Source organism: Coregonus lavaretus (assembly GCF_964263955.1).
Source record: "Coregonus lavaretus genome assembly, chromosome: 31".
NCBI classification, from domain to species: Eukaryota; Metazoa; Chordata; class Actinopteri; order Salmoniformes; family Salmonidae; genus Coregonus; species Coregonus lavaretus.
In genome coordinates this window covers 26,556,886-26,580,470 of record NC_140018.1, presented here as the reverse complement: position 1 = coordinate 26,580,470, position 23,585 = coordinate 26,556,886, and the positions used below count along the sequence as shown (strand labels likewise).

The 23,585-nt window shown below is 44.7% G+C and overlaps 1 protein-coding gene across 1 annotated transcript; it reads left to right on the top strand.

The window, feature by feature from the left end:
• Positions 1–8,716: 8,716 nt before the first annotated feature.
• On the top strand, positions 8,717–23,296 carry LOC311106417 (solute carrier family 22 member 6-A-like; the record flags this gene model as incomplete). Its single annotated transcript, XM_084148745.1, has 10 exons — positions 8,717–9,124; positions 14,020–14,123; positions 14,660–14,814; positions 15,065–15,233; positions 15,658–15,781; positions 16,094–16,200; positions 20,995–21,206; positions 21,823–21,931; positions 22,575–22,787; positions 23,218–23,296. The coding sequence occupies 10 exons, from the start codon at positions 8,717–8,719 to the stop codon at positions 23,294–23,296; spliced, it is 1,680 nt and encodes a 559-aa protein (XP_084004871.1).
• Positions 23,297–23,585: the final 289 nt, after the last annotated feature.

The window sequence follows — 23,585 nt, the reverse complement described above, 5'->3', positions numbered from 1 at the left end:
TAGGTGCTGCTGTAGGCCCTCCTTGGTTGGTGACAGAAGCACCAGATCATCAGCAAACAGTAGACATTTGACTTCAGATTCTAGTAGGGTGAGGCTGGGTGCTGCAGACTGTTCTAGTACCCTCACCAATTCGTTGATATATATGTTGAAGAGGGTGGAGCTTAAACTGCATCCCTGTCTCACCCCACGGCCCTGTGGAAAGAAATGTGTGTGTTTTTTGCCAATTTTAACCGCACACTTGTTGTTTGTGTACATGGATTTTATAATGTTGTATGTTTTTCCCCCAACCCCACTTTCCATAAATTTGTATAGCAGACCCTCATGCCAAATTGAGTCAAAAGCTTTTTTGAAATCAGCAAAGCATGAGAAGACTTTGCCTTTGTTTTGGTTTGTTTGTTTGTCAATTAGGGTGTGCAGGGTGAATACGTGGTCTGTCGTACGGTAATTTGGTAAAAAGCCAATTTGACATTTGCTCAGTACATTGTTTTCACTGAGGAAATGAACTAGTCTGCTGTTAATGATAATGCAGAGGATTTTCCCAAGGTTGCTGTTGACGCATATCCCACGGTAGTTATTGGGGTCAAATTTGTCTCCACTTTTGTGGATTGGGGTGATCAGTCCTTGGTTCCAAATATTGGGGAAGATGCCAGAGCTAAGGATGATGTTAAAGAGTTTAATTATAGCTAATTGAAATTTGTGGTCTGTATATTTTATCATTTCATTGAGGATACCATCAACACCACAGGCCTTTTTGGGATGGAGGGTTTGTATTTTGTCCTGTAGTTCATTCAATGTAATTGGAGAATTCAGTGGGTTCTGGTAGTCTTTAATAGTTGATTCTAAGATTTGCATTTGATCATGTATATTTGTTTGCTGTTTGTTCTCTGTTATAGGGCCAAAATGATTGGAGAAGTGGTTTACCCATACATCTCCGTTTTGGATAGATAGCTCTTCGTGTTGTTGTTTGTTTAGTGTTTTCCAATTTTCCCAGAAGTGGTTAGAGTCTATGGATTCTTCAATTACATTGAGCTGATTTCTGACATGCTGTTCCTTCTTTTTCTGTAGTGTATTTCTGTATTGTTTTAGTGATTCACCATAGTGAAGGCGTAGGCTCAGGTTTTCTGGGTCTCTATGTTTTTGGTTGGATAGGTTTCTCAATTTCTTTCTTAGGTTTTTGCATTCTTCATCAAACCATTTATCACTGTTGTTACTTTACTTTGGTTTTCTGTTAGAGATTTTTTGATTTGATAGGGAAGCTGAGAGGTCAAATATACTGTTTAGGTTTTCTACTGCCAAGTTTACACCTTCACTATTACAGTGGAACGTTTTGTCCAGGAAGTTGTCTAGAATGGATTGAATTTGTTGTTGCCTAATAGTTTTTTGGTAGGTTTCAACACTACTTTCCTTCCATCTATAGCATTTCTTAATATTATTCAGTTCCTTTGGCTTTGATGCCTCATGATTGAGTATTGCTCTGTTCAAGTAGACTGTGATTTTGCTGTGGTCTGATAGGGGTGTCAGTGGGCTGACTGTGAACGCTCTGAGAGACTCTGGGTTGAGGTCAGTGATAAAGTAGTCTACAGTACTACTGCCAAGAGATGAGCTATAGGTGTACCTACCATAGGAGTCCCCTCGAAGCCTACCATTGACTATGTACATACCCAGTGTGCGACAGAGCTGCAGGAGTCGTGACCCGTTTTTGTTGGTTATGTTGTCGTACTTGTGCCTAGGGGGCCATATGGGGGAGGGAATGCTGTCACCTCCAGGTAGGTGTTTGTCCCCCTGTGTGCTGAGGGTGTCAGGTTCTTCTGATGACCTCAGGCCTTGGATATTCCAGGATGAAATAGTGAAGGCTTTGTGTTCCATAAAGTGTCTAATGTTGTTGGTTGTGTGGTTTGGCCTCAGGCCAGTAATTGTGAGCAGAGCCTGCTGAGCATCTGGTACATGCCATTGGCTTGGGCTAGTGTAAGAGTGGGTGTTGGGCCTGTTTGCCTGCTCACGGCCTGGGCGTATGTGTGACTTTCATGTTGAGGCCCTCTTTGTGGGAGTGGGGGGCTTGGGGTGGGTAGGAGGGGCTCTACCCACCTCAAGGCATCCTCTCTCTCTCTCTCTCTCTCTCTCTCACACACACACACACAAACTGATCTGGAATGCATCCACATTGTACTACTTGTTCAGGCAAGACTCCCTTTTATGAATTATCTCTCCAAGAGTATCATGTATTGATTAAAGGATAACTTTGTTTTTTTCATTATGTCCGTACATAATGGTAATTTTTACTTTTCATCTAACTTATTCATATCATATGGCATGGAGTTATTAAAGTGTTTCTCTTATGTCCAGTGCATGGCAGCAAAACTTTTCTAAGGTCTTTGAAATAGTAACCCTGCCGACAGTATTATAACTGCCTCTTGCATAAAATATACTTCTCCTACCAGAAGGGGGCACACAGAGCAGTCGGAGGGAATCTTATATCACAAACAGGAATTTGTGCCAGAGCTTCTTCATTAACCCTTCTGTGCAGTAAATGTCTCTGGTTCAAACTGAGTAGTTATTTTTACTTTCACTCTCGTGTTAAATATACGACCTGGTATCTTGGACTTGACAGTTACAGCCCAATTATTCACTCTTCTGTTTCCGCCGTAGGTGACCACTAAAACAATTTTACAAAAATGTAGGTGAAACCCCTCTGAGTGCTTTAATAAATGTTGAAACAGAGCGCCACATCCTCCTCCTCCCAGGAGCCATCTCTGACAGGTCCCCAAGACAAGGGGGCCCTGGGGGACATTCCTGTCCCAAGCTGTGCTGTTCTCAGCTCAGCCACTCATAAATTACACACACACCTTTCACATTATCTCACACTAAAACAGAGAAGAGTAAATGCCATTACCAGTTACTCAAAGTGGGTTCCGTTATAGAAACCATCTGTGGTCAACAACATGTTGGACTGAATAACTAATGGCATGATGCTTCAACAGAAGTGTAACGCATCCTCACATAATGAGGCTTATGAAAGGTTGTAAGATTTGTTGTTTATCTGGTTCACTTAGATTTGAGAAATTAGGCAAATAAATAGTAAACGTCAAGGAATGTTCATGTGTCGATCTTGCTGTAGTGGAAACAAAGACTTCTCTCAGGGCAGGTCTGCCGGTTTTGTCTACTGTTTTTTTAAGGTTTGTAAACTAATTTATTGTTTTATGGATATAACATACACTTACATCAGGGATGAGCAACTTTGATGGGGGTGGGGGCCACAAAAAATCTGAACTCATCATGGGGAGCCACAGTGGCTCATGGGTCTGCATACCCACATCCATACCCACACATGGAGTAGAGAGAAATGTTTGCAGTTTTTAATATGATATCTGTGTGAGAGTGACTAACAAAATCAATGGGGGACCCCCAGTCGGTAATTCAACCATGATTACAACAAGTTTAGATAGCTTGCCGCTAGACTAACTTAGCAATCTAAAACATTTTAGCTGACATAGGCTAATTGAGTGACATAACAAGAGAAAAACTGCTAATGCACAACCAAAGTTTGAAAGGGCACCTTGTGTATTCTACTATTCTAATTCTCAACAGTAAGTTGAAACCCCGACTAAGTTCCACCCCCCCACACAAAAAAAACATTTGGTTTTTTTTGCCTTTGGAAATTGATCCACAGGCCGTCCCTGATTTACATTATTTGTAGTTATCCTTGAAACACACCATTCAAAGAATCTGTATTAAACGTATATCAGACTACAGCAGATTACAGCCCACTGCCTAGGGCCCACCATGCCAAGTCTGTGACAGATATGCCAACAGCCATTTACTGGAAATAGCCATTTGCCATTCCTTGGTCCACCTGTTTTCCACTTTACTAAGGTTTTTATTCCTGTCCGGTGATGTCATGCTGTTGCCTGCAGTATCCAGCCCACTCTAAGATGTATGAAATCCCCACTTTCACCTTGAACAACTGGCAGAATGTTATTTTAAACCCGGTCTGTACTGTACTAAAGCTAGATATTTATAGTGCTTCCAATGATCAGAGGTGTTGATGAACAGTGTTCACTTGCCCTGTGAGCACGAACGTCCAAACCAATTCCAGCTAAAGATAATGCATTCGGAAAGTATTCAGACCCCTTGACTTGTTCCACATTTTGTTACGTTACAGCCTTTTTCTAAAATGGATTAAATTTATATTTTTCCTCATCAATTTACACACAATACCCCATAATGACAAAGCAAAAACAGGTTTTTGAAATTTTAAGAATATATATATCTATACTACCAGTCAAAAGTTGGAACACACCTACTCATTGAAGGGTTTTTCTTTATTTTTACAATATTTTACATTGTAGAATAATAGTGAAGATATCAAAATGATGAAATAACACATATGGAATCATGTAGCAACCAAAAAAGTGTTAAACAAATCAAACAACCACCCTTTCCCTTGATGACAGCTTTGCACACTCTTGGCATTCTCTCAACCAGCTTCATGATGTAGTCACCTGGAATGCATTTCAATTAACAGGTGTGCCTTCTTAAAAGTTAATTTGTGGAATTGATTTCCTTCTGGGCCAATCAGTTGTGTTGTGACAAGGTAGAAGATAGCCCTATTTTGTAAAAGACCAAGTCCATATTATGGCAAGAACAGCTCAAATAAGCAAAGACATAAAGGTCAGTAAATCCGGAAAATTTCAAGAACTTTTAAAGTTTCTTCAAGTGCAGTTGCAAAAACCATCCAGCGCTATGATGAAACTGGCTCTCATGAGGACCGCCACAGGAATGGAAGACCCAGAGTTACCTCTGCTGCAGAGGATAAGTTAATTAGAGTTACCCGCCTCAGAAATTGCAGACCAAATAAATGCTTCACAGAGTTCAAGTAACAGACACATCTCAACATCAACTGTTCAGAGGAGACTGTGTGAATTATGCCTTCATGGTCGATTTGCTGCAAAGAAACCATTACTAAAGGACACCAATAAGAAGAAGAGACCTGCTTGGGCCAAGAAACATGAGCAATGGACATTAGACCGGTGGAAATTTGTCCTTTGGTCTGGAGTCCAAATTGGAGATATTTTGGTTCAAACCTCCGTGTCTTTGTGAGACGCGGTGTAGGTGAACGGATAATCTCCGCATGTATAGGAGGTGTTATGGTGTGGGGGTGCTTTGCTGCTGACACTGTCTGTGATTTATTTAGAATTCAAGGCACACTTAACCCTCCCGTTGTCCTAGGGTCAAAATGACCCGCCACTGTGTTGAACCAACTTTATTTAATTTTTATATTTTTTGGATCATTTGTGAGAAGGAGGCAGTGATACTTGGTGCGGGGAACAGGCCGGGCCAGACTGGGAACACGCACCACTGGCTTGGAGCCGGGAGCAGGAACAGGCCGGGCCAGACTGGGAACACGCACCACTGGCTTGGTGCGGAGAGCAGGTACGGGGCGTACCGGACTGGGAACCAGCGCTGGAGGTCTAAGACAGTCTCCGTCCTTTACACTCCGCGCCCCGTCCTCCTCCAGTGAGGACTCCTCCTTGAGCCCCCACGAGTGCAGTGGTCGAGGCTCCTCTCTGTCGCTCCCCGACCACCCTTTTAGCTCCCCCAAAAAACATTATTGGGGCTGTCTCTCCACCCTGATCCCTTTCAGGGCCTCCATCTGCCTTGCCAGATCCTCTCTTATCTCCCGCCAGGTCCATCCTCTCTGCTCCTCCTGGGCACGCTGCTTGGTCCATTGGTGGTGGGGTTTTCTGTCACGATCGTTCATAGACGGGACGGACCAAGACGCAGCGTGAAATGCATCCATGTTTATTGAACTGAATAAACATACAAAAACAACGAAACGTGACGTCGGAAGGCTAACACTAACAAGCCACACTAACCGAACACAAACAAAAACCCACAACACAGGCAGGAAAACTGGCTGCCTAAGTATGATCCCCAATCAGAGACAACGAGCGACAGCTGCCTCTGATTGGGAACCACACCCGGCCAAACATAGAAATACAAACATAGATTATTCACACCCTGACCAACTAGCTAGAGACATTAAGAGACTTGTCCCGAAGCCACTCCTGCGTTGTCTTGGCTGTGTGCTTAGGGTCGTTGTCCTGTTGGAAGGTGAACATTCGCCCCAGTCTGAGATCCTGAGCGCTCTGGAGCAGGTTTTCATCAAGGATCTCGCTGTACTTTGCTCTGTTAATCTTTCCTTCGATCCTGACTAGTCTCCCAGTCCCTGCCACTGAAAAACATCCCCACAGCATGATGTTATCACCACCATGCTTCACCGTAGGGATGGTGCCAGGTTTTCTCCAGACGTGACACTTGGCATTCAGGCCAGAGAATCTTGTTTCTCTTGGTCTGAGAGTCATTTAGCTGCCTTTTGGCAAACTCCAAGTGGGTTGTCATGTGCCTTTTACTTTGGAGTGGCTTCTGTCTGGCCACTGTACCATAAAGGCCTGATTGGTGGAGTGCTGCAGAGTTGGTTGTCCTTCTGGAAGGTTCTCCCATTTCCACAGAGGAACTCTGGAGCACAGTCAGAGTGACCCATGGGTTATTGATCACCTCCCTGACCAAGGCCCTTCTCCCCCAGTTGCTCAGTTTGGCCGGGCGGCCAGCTCTCAGAAGAGTCTTGATGATTCCAAACTTCTTCCATTTAAGAATGATGGAGGCCACTGTGTTCTTGGGGACCTTCAATGCTGCAAAAAAATGTTGGTACCCTTCCCCAGATGTGTGCCTCGACACAATCCTGTCTCGGAGCTCTACGGACAATTCCTTCGACCTCATGGCATGGTTTTTGCTCTGAAATGCACTGTCAACTGTGGGACCTTATATAGACAGGTGTGTGCCTTTCCAAATAATGTCCAATCAATTGAATTAACACAGGTGGACTCCAATCAAGTTGTAGAAACATCTCAAGGATGATCAATGGAAGCAGGATGCACCTGAGCTCAATTTCGAGTCTCATAGCAATACTTATGTAAATAAGGTATTTCTGTTTTTTTATTTTTAATAAATGTGCAAAAATTTCTAACAAGTTGTTTTCACTTTCTCATTATGGGGTATTGTGTGTAGATTGATGAGGGAAAAAAATAATTTTATCCATTTTAGAATAAGGCTGTAAGGTAACAAAATGTGGAAAAAGGGAAGGGGTCTGAATACTTTCCGAATGCACTGTACTTCTCTCTTTATGACATCAACTGATAATATTAATGTGGTAATTTCCACTGAAGCTGGGAGTATGTGGATACTTTCTGTTTTTGTAACTCTCATCAATGATTGAAAGCTTTCCATTTCAAAGACATCGCTGTTTCTTTTAGACCATTTAGTATTTTTCTTTCTTGTCATTAATTTGTTTGTTGTCATCATTATTAAAGCATTTGCAATTTATGGCACTGCACATTTTATCCTTATCAGGGAGAAAAAATTAACAAACAATTTACACACACATTGTCCCTCATTGGCTTCCTGATCTTCCAACACTGCCATTCACAGGATCTAATGCATAGGCTCTATGTCTTTGTCACTCCAGACACAGGAAAACTTCACATGCTGAGTTTCACATGTGAGTCTGAGGAATGTGATCATGGTAGTCAGTGGCAGTCATTTCAACATCCAGACATTATTGAGTTCCTCCCTGGCTGAGAGCAATGGGCTGCGGCTCACTGAGAGAAAAGAGTGCTCTCCATGTTCAAACGTGACACCACAACAGAGGAAAATATGAAATGATAAGACAGAAGAACGGGAGCCGGGGATAATGGGTAATGGAGTTGCCAGAGTACAGGCCTTTCATTGGTGTCATGGGGACAGTCTTGGTCACTTCCCATGGTATTTATTTGCTGCTTTTGTCTGGCGAGCTTAGCCCCAGCCAGCTCTCCTCTATTGGCATCCCTATGCCAGATGAATGATTGGGTACCACTGCCAGAGGGAATTTGCATTTCTTTAGAACTGTACCCCACTGAAGACATTTGATGGTGTTTTGCAACTGCAGTGTCTCAGGGGGCAGGCAAGTGGATTTATAGCTGACCTTAGCAATATTCCCACATCATTGTTGGGAATTTGATTGTTGAAAACGTACTGTAAAGCATAAATACATGTACACACTTTTTAAGGGTAACTTTGTGCTTAGGTTGACTTTTATTGTGCATCCCTCTTTAAATTTGAGTCCCTCTGTTACATTTGGCAATTAGACTTCACTTTTTGTATGTATGTTGTGTTATGGGCTTCTATATGACTTATTCCCACTGTTTCCAAAACATAAGACTCTCACCATGCAGATAAACAGAGAGAGGGGGGGAGAAAAAGTGAGAGAGAGAGAGCGAATGCAATCACTCAGCTATCACAAAGAGCAACACCTCCTTCTGAGCTGGGACTCCACCCCAGGATCTAGTTCCCTCCCTCCCTGCAGAGGACGGTTATATTACCCTGCTAGTGCAGTGCTGCGGGTTCACAACACTGCAGACGACAGCAGCAGCCTGCCTGCACTCAGGGTTCACTACACTACCGACAGGTGTGATAGCATCTGAATGAGAAGACTGACACAACTCATTATTAAACCAGCCTTTCTAGATGATCCTGAGCTCTGTAAGGTGCCAGCTGCCTGTCAGCCTTCAGCCTTCTGTTCCACTCTCAGATCTTTGGTGGCAACTTGAGAGTGCACTGTTGTGTTGGACGTCTTGTATCTGTGGTGATACATTAGGGTAAGATCTGCATTGGAATAGCAGCTATGGAAAGAAGCATGAATTTTGACGAGATTCTTTCTCATATTGGGGGTTTTGGCAAGTTCCAGAAGAGCCTGTATGTGTGGATTTGCCTCCCCCAGATCCTGCTTGCGTTCCACATGCTGATATCCGTATTCACAGGGGCTGTCCCCCCTCATCTCTGTCGCTCCACCAACTCCACCTGGCCCTTGGCCGCCAGCTCAGACCCTCCCAATTTCAACTTCAGCCTGGTGACGGGCCCAGACGGTGACCCTGGCCGGTCCTGCTCTGCCCCTGGGGGGATCCCTGGCACCCTGCTGGTCCAGCTGAATCACAGCCCCGCCCTGGCCTTTAGTGACAGCCATGACACTGAGAGTTGCCAAGGGGGATGGGAATTCAGCAAGGAGACCTTCCACAGCACGGTGGCAACCGAGGTGAGTAAGTGACGCCGCAGGAAAATGGACATGGCAGGCAGGGCAGGCTCTCTGTCTGTCTGTCTGGGGGGCTCAAATGTGATGAACACCTGGTCCCACATTCTCACATGAATTGAAGCCATTCATTTTTCCCTGGAAGCATTTTTACTGCTATGTAACATTGTAGTGATGGTGGTGATATCTGAGCCTGCTGGGAGAGCGGAGGGTTGTAAGATGGACTCTCTCTCTCTCTCTCTCTCTCTCTCTCTCTCTCTCTCTCTCTCTCTCTCTCTCTCTCTCTCTCTCTCTCTCTCTCTCTCTCTCTCTCTATCCAGTTCACTCCCCCCATGACACACTATTATACAGTATGTGGATCAGGGTTGGGTGGGGGGATACTATGTAACTTGAATGAACTGATTTGGTCTAGTGCTGCTTGACGGACCTTCACACAGCGACACTAACCATAGGGCTCCCGAGTGGCGCAGCGGTCTAAGTCATTGCATCTCCGTGCTTGAGGCGTCACTAAAGACCCCCTGGTTCGATTCCAGGCTGTATCACAACCGTCCCATAGGGCAGCGCACAATTGGCCCAGCGTCGTCCGGGTTTGGCCGGTGTAGGCCGTCATTGTAAATAAGAATTTGTTCTTAACTGACTTGCCTAGTTAAATGAAGGTACAATACAAATAGTGGAATGGTCCCAGCCAGCAGAACCTGTTGAACGTTGTTGATTTACAAACACTGACCTAGGATTGCCCGTTCTGATGTCATAAACCAAAAACATAATAAATTATGTGTGTATTGCTGCATTTTTGGGGCGAGAAATATAAGCATTTCACTGCACCTGCGATAACGTCTGCAGAACTGTGTACGCAACCAATAAACTTTGATTTGATTAGACCTCCACTGGGAGGCCAACTGTTGGAGGCTGTCTGTATGATGTATGACAACTCACGACCCGCTCTGTCACATTCCATGGGGCGTGGTTCCACCTCAAAAAGCACAATAAAGGATTTTCGACACCCACCATCTCAGATTGTTGTATGGAATTGAGATTCTATTTACATTTTAGTCATTTAGCAGACGCTCTTATCCAGAGCAACTTACAGTTAGTGCATTCTTTTTTAAATTCTTTTTTTCATACTGGCCCCCCGTTGGAATCAAACCCACAACCCTGGCGTTGCAAACACCATGCTCTACCAACTGAGCTACATCCCTGCCGGCCATTCCCTCCCCTACCCTGGACCAATTGTGCGCCACCCCATGGGTCTTCCGGTCGCGGCCGGCTACGACAGAGCCTGGATTCAAACCAGGATCTCTAGTGGCACAGCTAGCACTGCGATGCAGTGCCTTAGACCACTGCGCCATTCTATGAGGTTCTATGAGATTCTCAGATTGTAGTATGGAGCTGCAGCTTGGATTATTGCTTCTTCATCCTATGTAATGTATTCCCTGTGAATCTGGTGATGTTTTTTTTTACCTGTTCAGGGAAATTAGCAATTGAAGTCGTTTACATTATAAATTAGTGTGAAAGTGTGAAAGTACCAGGTTTTGCCCACTAGAAGCCACTGTCCCTGCTACTGCCACACCATTTAATCCATTTAGCTGGTCTCTTGTGTTTAAATGGATTACAACATTTTCTTTGCAACTTTGGGTAGAAAACCAATAGCTTTTGCTCTTGATGAAAATAAAATGTGTGGTCATCCTCACAATTCAAGACCTCCATGAAAGCAATTTAGTTTGTCCTGGTCTTAGGCTTAATCTGTGTCCAAGAAATGGCCGCTCTGTGTGTGGTTTATTCCCTTTACAAAAGTTCTGAATTAGTTAGACCATTCCTGGTGAACAAGCAAACCATTGTACTACAGCAGTTCTAATGGTTTTAATGTTATGGTCTCTAATGGTCTGGTTATAGTCCCAAACACACACCCAGCTAGCACATAACTTTCTGAGAACCATATGTTTTGTTAGAGCTTGGTGAGAGTGTGGTTGTCCTATGGTTATTTTGCATATAACCTTCCTACAACATTCTGGGAATGGTGCAGGATAGTTGCTTGGCTTTGGAACATTCTCAGCACATATTAACCTCTACGGGATCGGTGTCTTTATACAGGACGGTTGTTGCTCAATATGCGATATGTGACTAGAGTGTCCGATATCTAACTGCAGTGTCCAATTTACAGTAGCTATTACAGCTAAAAAATACCATGCTATTGTTTGAGGATAGTGCACACAACAAAACACTTTTATCACGGCAACTGGTTTGGTACATTCACCTCTGAAGGTAAATAATGTACTTACATTCAGTAATCTTGCTCTGATTTGTTATCCTGAGGGTCCCAGAGATAACATTTTCTGTAGTTTTGTTTGAAAAAAAAAATGTATATTCAAAGGAACTGGGTTTTACAGTTTGACCTCTGACTCCACACCCACCCCGCCCGGCCATCTAGATGTGTGAAGGATAGTGTCTTTTCTGTAGGGAAGCTAATGAACCATAATTTATGACATTCCTGGGAGTGTGCAAACTTAAATTTTGTATTACCAATGGCATTTGTGTATGTTCTCTATAGTTATGTACTTGAAAACCAATTCAGCACATTTGGGAAAACTCCTGGCAGGCTTGATACAAAATATTGTGTAGTGATGTAATTCTTCAATGGATCATTCTGAAACTTTGCACACACACTGCTGCCATCTGGTGGACAACATCTAAATTACATCTAGAATCCGACATCCCTGTCTGGCCTTTAATAATATAAATATAAATAAATAATTGGTCATTTAGCAGACGCTCTTATCCAGAGCGACTTACAGGAGCAATTAGGGTTAAGTGCCTTGCTCAAGGGCACATCGACAGATTTTTCACCTAGTCGGCTCGGGGATTAGAACCAGCGACCTTTCGGTTACTGGCACAACGCTCTTAACCACTAAGCTACCTGCCGCCTTTCTCTTGCATTTCAAAGATGATGCAAAAAACAACAACAAGAAAACGCATGTTTTTTTGTTTGTATTATCCTTTACCAGATCTAATGTGTTATATTCTCCTACATTAATTTCACATTTCCACAAAATTCAAAGTGTTTCCTTTCAAATTATATCAAGAATATGCATATCCTTGCTTCAGGTCCTGAGCTACAAGCAGTTACATTTGGGTATGTCATTTTAGGTGAAAATTGAAAAAAAGGGTCCGATCCTTAAGAGGTTTTAAGGAACTATCCTCTATCTTGTTAAGTGTGTTGGCCGCGGCCACTACTTGGCCACACCTGATCTTAATGAGTGCTTGTTTCCTTTGAAATGGGGTCTGTTTGAATAGACTAAAATGAACAGCTTTGTATGAGTTAACAAAAACATGGCATGTTAGCTCCATACTGGTGGCGCAGTGGACTAATTCCATGGGTAGAGAACATAAGATCGTAGGTTTGAATCTCACTGATGCTGTGCAACAATAAATGTGTTTGCATGATTAATTAATGTATATGTGTCCTAACTGTGCTTGGAGTTCATAACAGTTAACCTAAGCTATCAGTTTTATTAAAAGTCTTATTGAGACATTCAGTGAAAGTTTTAAGGAACCTTAAAATAACCTATAATTTCTGTTCTCAGAACATTAATAAAACATCCCAGGAAAACTTTCAGGGAACCATCGTAAAACATTCTCAGAACCTCCCTGCAACTAAAAATGTACCTTCCCAGAACAGGCAACATTTCTCGTTTAAAAAACATTCTGTTTTACAGCTCAGGAAACTTGGATTCGTTCCTAGAGCCAATGGGAAACCAATAAACGTATGTTCCCACAAATTCCAAGGGTTGGGTTTAATGGTAAATGTCACCAATCACACTACACATACATATAGATAAAATAATTGTATTGAAAAATATAGGACTGCAATGCAATGGCTTATAATTATATTATTTGATTAGGGTTGTCGCAACATTTGAGTCACTAGCCCATTTCTCCATCAAAGTTTTGGGCTTGCAGGAAATAGTCTTCATATGAGAATTGCACCATAGGGATAGCTGTCTCAGAGAGCTGCTATTTGTTGGACTATTCAATGAGAGTTGGGTGGAAGCATAAGGGTTGTTATGAGAAGGACAAACTGAATGGCTTTCATGAAGGACTGTCTTGACTTGTGAGGATTAATTTATTTTCATCATTAGCAAAAGCTATTGGTTTCAGACCCAAAGTTGCAAAGAAAGGGTTGTGATCTGGGGCGGCAGGTAGCTTAGTGGTTAAGAGCGTTGTGCCAGTAACCGAAAGGTCGCTGGTTCTAATCCCCGAGCCGACTAGGTGAAAAATCTGTTGATGTGCCCTTGAGCAAGGCACTTAACCCTGATTTCTCCTGTAAGTTGCTCTGGATAAGAGCGTCTGCTAAATGGCGTAAATGTAAATAAACACAAAAAAAGAGACCAGGAAGTTGATAAAAGGGTGTGTCAGGAACAGTGGCATCAAGTGGGCTAAACCTGGTACTTTCACACAAATGTATGGTAAATAATGTGACTTCAATGGCTAACTTCTCTGAACAGGGTGGGGCTTTTGTAAATACAGATTTCAGAACGATCTGAGATGGTGGGTGTCATGGCTTGCTGGAACGACTCATCTGTTATTGATGTGAGAGCCATGATGGACAGTTTGATGGAATCTGTTGAGAAGCAAGGTGCTTCTATAGCTCAGGGGCAAAAGATTTGGACACCACAGTCAAAATACGGTTACAGGGCTGTGCAATTGTGAGCCTTCAGAGTGTAATAGACTAGGTATAGTCAATCAATAACAAAACACTGGTAGCAGGGATATAATAACATTTAAGGTGTGGAATCTTATACCCAGTACATGGTTTATAAATTATGTGGACAATAGGTGAAAATACAGGTGCTTGCCAATATGACGTAGCTTTGTAACTAATTTGAACCCTCTGTCCTTGACAGTGGGATCTGGTGTGTGACAACATCAATCTAAACAACATTGGTTCCTCAATCTACATGTTTGGTCTTCTGGTTGGCGCTGTGCTGTTTGGTTTCTTAGCTGATAAGTAAGTATAAATCAACAGTGCATTTTCCACCATTGATACTTACATATTTTTAATCTAATTTATAATTAGCTTGGCTCAGATACGTTGAAGAGCCTGATGATCTATGAAGCATGTATTGTGGGTAGGTCACAAACTTAATGCAGGGTAATGCAAAACAAATAAAGAGGGAGAAAGTGTTTGCACAAACTCAGTCCCGATTTAGGTGAAGTAAAACAAAAATGTTGCAGCTTGTATTGCTAGTACATTTTCTTTGTGTAACTAGGATTATTTATAGAAAGTACACAGAGAAATGTCTGCACAGACTATTTTCAGTTGTAGCAGTCTTATTCAGCGCTCTTGTAGGCCAGCCCAGTCAAAAGCATTTGAAGCATTTTAACACGGGATATTTAAGAGTGCATCTAATTTGCAGCACATGTCCCACTCCCTATCAGTCCAATTCATTCTCAACACACCCGTACAGTACCGTGAGTGAGGACACCTCAAGTGAAACAGTTTCTACTCATTTAAAAAGGTATCATCTCTCTTTCTTGTTTCAGGTATGGACGCAGGAACATAATCCTGGTTGGTTTGACTATCCAGTCAACCTGTGGGGTCGGAGCTGCGTTCGCCCCAAATTTCTACATGTATGTTTTCCTGCGCTTTGTTGTTGGAACCACTATTTCTGCTGTCATCATGAACGCATTTGTTTTAGGTCAGTCTCTCTCTCTCTCTCTCTCTCTCTCTCTCTCTCTCTCTCTCTCTCTCTCTCTCTCTCTCTCTCTCTCTCTCTCTCTCTCTCTCTCTCTCTCTCTCTCTCTCTCTCATACACACCACACACACTCACACACACATACACACACACATTAAATATTAATAAAGTTATTGACTTGTGATCTTAGCAAAATGAAGATGATATGGTGCTGGTTTTATACTCTCTATACTGTTCTGTTTGTGGCCCCCAGGCACAGAGTGGACAGGATCAAAGCACCGCATGCTAGCTGGGATCATCACCGACTACTTCTTTGGGTTCGGCTACATCATCCTGGCAGGCCTGGCCTACCTCATCAGAGACTGGCGTAAGCTCCAGCTGGCCATCTCAGCACCAGGCTTCCTCTTCATCTTCTACATTTGGTGAGTCACTGGCCATCTGCAGTATGCCTATAGCCTGGACTACAAACTCAATATCACTCACTTTCATTATCTTCAGTGAACTGAAAGGATCATTCAGTTTAGATTCCAGGCTAGCACGCCAACTCACTAAAGGAGAATTTCAAGAGAATGAAGAGGAACCCTTTTGTCTTCAATAATCCAAACCAGATGGGTCATTAAATGCCATTTGGGAATATCTAAGTATATCTAAATTGCAAAATTGTGTGCATAGTACCAAATAATTGCATTTTTTCCCTGATATTGTAGTACAAGTATTGGCCTACTTCCTACCTCATGACTAAATGTAAATGTAACTTCATGTTTATCTCTTGTTCCCATGGTGTCAAACTAATGCCCGTTGTCATATGTAGTTGATTATGTGTGTGGCTCTCCTCTACATTCTTAGGGTCCTACCAAAGTCGGCTCGGTGGCTGATGGCCAACCAGAGGAACGAGGAGGCTGTGGATCTGATCAGGAAAGCAGCTCTGATGAACGGCAAACCCCTGCGGGAGGACATAGAGATATGTCAGGTGTGGTTTGTTAGTTAAGCTGTCTTGTCCACAGGCTAATTGCTATAGAGACAAGTTCCAACAGCCTTGATAAAAGCATTTGCAAAACAACACTTCTATATACAAGCAATGTTGAGAGCAATAGCGCTAAAGCCTGAGCATATTAAAATGCTTTGCATGTTATCCCTCTATACTCTAAGGCATGCGGCGGGGCATGCAAATGATATACATTGCATTGGTGTGCTTATCGCTTTGATGAGCTCATTCCTTTACTGATAACCATCACTGTGAAATGCTCTGTGAAAAGGCTAATCTGCTCTTGTTATTTTCCAGGGGTACAAAGACATGGTGAAGATAGAGGAGAGCACAAAATACACAGTCGTTGACCTGGTCCGAACTCCAAAAATGAGGAGGAACTCATTGATCATGTTTTACCTGTGGTGACTGTCCTGACATTCTTTTCACAGTTCACTAATTGCTTGTGAAGTTGGCAGCGATTAAGCCTCAAATACAATCTGTCATTGAGGGAGAAATATACAGTAGAACTTTGTCAGGACACATGCCTCCTGGGGGCAAACAAGCATGTATCACATTTCTACTGTATCAACTAATGTTTCATTTAGGTTTCTGCCAAAAGTTCTTAGTTCTGCCAAACATTTACACTACCATTCAAAAGTTTGGGGTCACTTAGAAATGTCCTTGTCTTTGAAAGAAAAGCAATTTTTTTGTCCATTAAAAAAACATCAAATAGATCAGAAATACAGAGTAGACATTGTTAATGTTGTAAATGGCTATTGTAGCTTGAAACGGCTGATTTTTAATGGAATATCTACATAGGCGTACAGAGGCCCATTATCAGCAACCATCAGTCCTGTGTTCCAATGGAATGTTGTGTTTGCAAAGAGAAAGACTGTCACGGTCGTTATAAGAAGCGGACCAAGGCGCAGCGTGATATGCGTACATTCTTTTATTTAAGTACACCACACGAACAAAAACAACAAAACAAACGATACGTGAAGTTCTAGGTTAAATAACACCAAAACAAACCTTCCGGAACAAGATCCCACAATCAACTGTGCAAAACAGGCTGCCTAAGTATGGTTCCCAATCAGAGACAACGAGCCACAGCTGTCTCTGATTGGGAACCACCCTGGCCAACATAGATATACACAATCTAGAACACCCATAGACAACTAAACATAACAAGTCCACACCCTGGCTCAACATTTAAGAGTCCCCAGAGCCAGGGCGTGACAGTACCCCCCCCAAAGGCTGCGACCGCGCCAACCAAACACAACAGGGGAGGGGCCGGGTGGGCATTCCGCCTCGGAGGCGGATCCGGCTCCGGGCGTGACCACCACTCTCTCGCTACCCCCCCGTAGCGCCCCTGGTCTGGTCCCGCTGGCCGGAGCTGGACTGGACACCGGTGGAGCGGATTGCTCAGGCTCCGGTGTGGAGCAGCTGACCGGTCAGGCACCGGTGGAACAGGCACGGGCTGTGCCGGACTGACGACGCGCACCACTGGCTTGGTGCGGGGAGCAGGAACAGGCCGGACCGGGCTGGCGACACGCACCACTGGCTTGGTGCGGGGAGCAGGAACGGGCCGGACCGGGCTGACGACGCGCACCACTGGCTTGGTGCGGGGAGCAGGCACAGGCCGGACCAGGCTGACGACGCGCACCACTGGCTTGGTGCGGGGAGCAGGAACGGGCCGGACCGGGCTGACGACGCGCACCACTGGCTTGGTGCGGGGAGCAGGAACGGGCCTGACCGGGCTGACGACACGCACCACAGGCTTGGTGCGGGGAGCAGGAACAGGCTGGACCGGGCTGACGACGCGCACCCCTAGCTTGGTGTGGGGAGCAGAAACAGGCCGGACCGGGCTGACGACGCACACCACTGGCTTGGTGCGGGGAGCAGGAACGGGCCTGACCGGGCTGACGACGCGCACCACAGGCTTGGTGCGGGGAGCAGGAACAGGCCGGACCGGGCTGGCGACGCGCACCACTGGCTTGGTGCGGGGAGCAGGAACGGGCCGGACCGGGCTGGCGACGCGCACCACAGGCTTGGTGCAGGGAGCAGGAACGGGCCTGACCGGGCTGACGATGCGCACCACAGGCTTGGTGCGGGGAGCAGGAACAGGCCGGACCGGGCTGTCGACGCGCACCACTGGCTTGGTGCGGGGAGCAGGAACGGGCCGGACCGGGCTGGTGACGCGCACCACAGGCTTGGTGCGGGAAGCAGGAACAGGCCGGACCGGGCTGGCGACACGCACCACTGGCTTGGTGCGGGGAGCAGGAATGGGCCGGACCGGGCTGACGACGCGCACCACTGGCTTGGTGCGGGGAGCAGGAACAGGCCGGACTGGACTGTGGAGACGGACTGGAGGTCTGGAGCGAAGAGCTGACACAACCCGTCCTGGCTGAATGCCTATTTCTACACACTCTGTGTGAGGCATCAGCATAGGACGTACAGGGCTGTGCACTCGTACTGGCACTACAGCACGTGGCACTGGCGCAGGATATCCGGGACCGAGGAGGGGTACTGGAGGCCACGAGCGTTGAGCCGGCACACTCCGTCCTGACTGCATGCCCACCTTAGCACGACATGTGCGTGGTGCTAGCACAGGACGTACAGGACTGTGCCGGACCACTCGCGGCACAGTACGCAGCTCCGCATAACTCGGAACCTGCCCAGTCTCACGCTGCCTAGCCTGAGTACGGGGAGTTGGCTCTGCTCTACCTCTAGGCTCCGCCAACCTCCCTTCCAGCCCCCCAAACCTGGTGGCCTCCTCTCCTAATCCGCCGATACGTCCTGTAGCTGCCTCCAGCATCCCCGTCGTCCATGCCGTGTGCCCCCCCAAAAAAAATTATTGGGGTTGCCTCTCGCCTATCCGACGACGACCCGGTTGGCGCCGCTTCTCCTCTCCTGCCTGGGCATCCTCCCTCATCGCCCTCCGGTAGCGGACGGCCTCCTCCTCTGTGATTCTCCCCCAACCGAGGAGGACATCTACCAGAGTAACCTCCTATTCCATACCTGGCGTTTGCTCCTGCACACGCTGCTTGGTCCTATTTTGGTGGGATCTTCTGTCACGGTCGTTATAAGAAGCGGACCAAGGCGCAGCGTGATATGCGTACATTCTTTTATTTAAGTACACCACACGAACAAAAACAACAAAACAAACGATACGTGAAGTCCTAGGTTAAATAACACCAAAACAAACCTTCCAGAACAAGATCCCACAATCAACTGTGCAAAACAGGCTGCCTAAGTATGGTCCCCAATCAGCGACAACGAGCCACAGCTGTCTCTGATTGGGAACCACCCTGGCCAACATAGATATACACAATCTAGAACACCCATAGACAACTAAACATAACAATTCCACACCCTGGCTCAACATTTAAGAGTCCCCAGAGCCAGGGCGTGACAAAGACATATCTCAGACTGGCCAATAAAAAGAAAAGATTAAGATGGGCAGTCTGAGATATGGCTTTTTCTTTGCAACTCTGCCTAGAAGGTCAGCATTCCGGAATCGCCTCTTCACTGTTGACGTTGAGACTGGTGTTTTGCGGGTACTATTTAATGAAGCTGCCAGTTGAGGACCTGTGAGGCGCCTGTTTCTCAAACTAGACACTCTAATGTATTTGTCCTCTTGCTCAGTTGTGCACTGGGGCCTCCTACTCCTCTTTCTATTCTGGTTAGAGCCAGTTTGCGCTGTTCTGTGAAGGGAGTAGTACACAGCGTTGTACGAGATCTTGAGTTTCTTGGCAATTTCTCGCATGGAATAGCCTTCATTTCTCAGAACAAGAATAGACTGACGAGTTTCAGAAGAAAGTTATTTGTTTCTGGCCATTTTGAGCCTGTAATCGAACCCACAATTGCTGATGCTCCAGATACTCAACTAGTCTCAAGAAAGCCAGTTTTATTGCTTCTTTAATCAGCACAACAGTTTTCAGCTGCGCTAACATAATTGCAAAAGGGTTTTCTAATGATTAATTAGCCTTTTAAAATGATAAACTTGGATTAGCAAACATAACGTCACATTGGAACACAGGACTGATGGTTGCTGATAATGGGCCTCTGTACGCCTATGTAGATATTCCATAAAAAATCAGCCGTTTCCAGCTACAATCGCCATTTACAACATTAACTGTCACGATCGTCGGATATAGAGGACCAAGGCGCAGCGTGGAAGGTGAACATACTTATTTATTAAATGATACACGAACAAATCGATACGTGACATCCACAGGTGCAACACACAAACCAACACGGAACAAGATCCCACACACTGTGGGAAAACAGCCTGTCTAAATATGGTTCCCAATCAGAGACAACCAGCAACAGCTGATACTCGTTGCCTCTGATTGAGAACCACTCTGGCCAACATAGATATACAACAACTAAACTAGACACAATGAGCACAAAACATAAACTCTACACACCCTGGCTCAACTTAAAAGAGTCCCTAGAGCCAGGGCGTGACATTAACAATGTCTACTCTGTATTTCTGATCAATTTGATGTTATTTTAATGGACAAAAAATGTGCTTTTCTTTCGAATACAAGGACATTTCTAAGTGACCCCAAACTTTTGAACGGTAGTGTATATCTAAGTCACACATACTCTAATCTTCATCTACTCTTTCCATAATGGGTTGATCACTTGATATGGTATGCCAATGGAGTTTGCAGAACTATTCACTGCACAGGCTCCTTAGGTCACTGTGCTTGTTGTGTAAGCCATTCCAATTGCAATGTATCACTCACTGAGGTGACACTGGAGGATTATTATTTGAATGTGAATACTTTACGTAGCTTACCAGGCCATGAGAAGTGATTGTTAATATAGAAAAACATTCTCAATAGATATAACTATTTCACTATTGTGAAATGTTGTATTAAATTCCCTATCCAGTCCAAGTTAGAAGAGGCCTTTTTTGTCATTTTACTTGATTTACTTCCTTGATTATGCCAGGGTTTGTTTACCCTGTCTGTGGCCAGAGAGACATTGCTGCTTCCTAGACACCTTTTTCTAATTTCCTGTTCATTGTAACATTAAAACCTCTGTCTCATCTGTCTCACCCTGTGTACTGTAGCTATCTATTTTGCATCGTAGACTTGTGGCAAACCAGAGGAAGTCCTTGTTTCACTGCTGTGACAGTAGTGTTATTAACCCCTTCTTTGCCTCATCAGTGTTTCCCCTACCATTCCATGTCTGTGTATGTCCAGGTTCGTCAACGTGCTGGTCTACTACGGCCTGTCCCTAAACATCTCTGACTTTGGGATGAACATCTACCTGACCCAGCTGATCTTTGGCCTGGTGGAGATGCCTGCTCGCACCATCACCCTCTTCACCCTCAACCGCTCCAGGAGGATATCCCAGCTAGCCTTCCTCGCCGTGGGAGGCCTAGCCTGCCTGCTCACTGTCTTCATTCCCGATGGTATGGAGCATTCCAGAGAAAACTCTACTGCCTTTAATGTGCCTTTAAAGTATTGTTTATAAACATCCTGAGGTACTTGATGAGTTATAGTATCCCCCTGGCCCTGAAAAGATGATGCCATAGTTGTGTTGTTTTATAGCTCTGTTTATAAGGACTTAGCTAGTAGTCAATGGAAAGTCTTTGTGGCTTGGAACTTGGCTTTTGGTTGAAACTGAAAAAGATATTCAAGCCACATTATTTATTTTTATATAACTAGTTCCTTTTGTAATAACCAGAGTTTGTCACCGACGTCACCTCCTGGATGTAGAGTAAGAGTTAATAACTCCCGCCGTACTCCTCAGGGAAGTCGTGTCAGTCTCACACGAAGCCACTACCTTAGGTGGTTACCGTCTCCAGTTGGAATGCTGTAGATTGATCCGCAGGGATGTAGACTTGAGTTGCAGCTGTTATACATGCACAGCCCAGCTCTTTACCCCTTTAACCTCTGACCCCATCACTTCTCTCTCTCTCTCTCTCTCTCTCTCTCTCTCTCTTTCTCTCTCTCTTGCTCTCTCTCTGTCTCTCTCTCTGTCTGATCTCGCTCTCTCTCTGTCTGAACTCTCTCTCTCTCACACAGATCTCTCCATTATTAGAACAGTCCTGGCCATGGTGGGAAAGTTTGGGATCACCGCCTCCCTGTCCATAGTCTACGTCTACTCAGCAGAGGTTTTCCCTACTGTCATAAGGTGAGTGTCTGGTCAATAGGGCTCTGGTCAAAAGTAGTGTTCTGCTGACTAATGTGGACTGCTGATGTCTGGGCGTGTTTCCAGCAGAGTCATTCAGGTGTAGATCATGAGGTCAAAACATGAGTCTAACCATCTTTGGAGTTGTTTAAATAATCCTCTCCACTACTCAGTCAATATCTCTGTGACCTTACTTTTGTTGTGGAGAGGGGGCTGAGGTATTTCTTAAGCAAGATAACTTGTATCACTTGAGTCAGCTAAAACTATTGATAACATTATGATGTTCAGTGTCTGTTGGGTCAGGCTTAGCCTTCAGTGTGTAACATAACTTCTTCCCCCATGGCAATAGCCAACTTTGGCTCAGTAGGTTTATGTTAGGGTCAGCGCAAAATTCTGATAAGGGTTGAGACAACTGCTGAATGAAGTCACAAGAGTGTTTTGAATGTATTAACAATCCTCTTTCATTGTATTCTGTGTTCGATATGCAAAGTTATACGTTTGCCTTGACACATACAACTACAGCAAGTACTGTAATGGTTTTGGGATGTGGCGAGACGAATCTTGATTCACAGTCTTTATTACAGTACTTTAAATATGATGTTGTGAAGTTAGTTTGGCTGAATATGTCTCCACTGTGACCCCTCAGGCAGAGTGGGATTGGTATGAGCTCCATGTGTGCCCGGGCAGGGGGAGTCCTGGCCCCAATCATCTACCTGTTGAGGGGTGTCAGTAAGAATGCTCCCATGGTTCTGTTTGGCCTGTGTACTCTGCTAGGGGCAGCCCTCACCCTGCTGCTGCCTGAGACAGCCCACCAGCACCTGGCTGACACCATCGAGGATGTGGAGGGATCCAGCTTCAGGTCTTTACCCTCTTTTGTCCACTGAAGGGGAAGAGAGAGGGAATATTCTATTACATAGTATTTAACACTTTAAATTCCTTCGTATTTATTTGTCAATATTAAACTCTGGAGAGACAGCCTTGAAACCAGGGGTGAACGTCTAAGCTTGGGTTAATAGCCATTTCAACCTTTACTATTGTACTGTCACTGTTATTATAAACTGGGTGGTTCGAGCCCTGAATGCTGATTGGCTGACAAAACTTTTTTTTTTTTACTGCTCTAATTACATTGGTAACCAGTTTATAATAGCAATAAGGCAACTTAGGGGTTTGTGGTATATGGCCAATATACCACACCCCCTCGTGCCTTATTGCTTAATTAAGGTGCTGAACCGGTGTTATGTTCATGTAATGTTAATAGTAATCCAAGGATATCCCCTTGTCTCTTATAGTGAGGACTCAGAGGAAGGGGACATGAAGGCAGACCTCTATGAGGAATGTCCAACAAGGAACACAGACATCATAAACTGAAGAACTTTGAGTGGGACAAGGCACCAGTCATACTTTGAGACCTGTGGTACTGTCTTCTGGATGACTTCTAAGGGGAAAGACCATTCGCCCAAGGAACTCAACTGAGTCAATTGGAGGTGTACCTGTGGATGTATTTCAAGGCCTACCTTCAAACTCAGTGCCTCTTTGCTTGACATCATGGGAAAATCTAAATAAATCAGCCAAGACGTCAGAAAAAAAAATGGTAGACCTCCACAAGTCTGGTTCATCCTTGGGAGCAATTTCCAAACACCTGAAGGTACCACGTTAA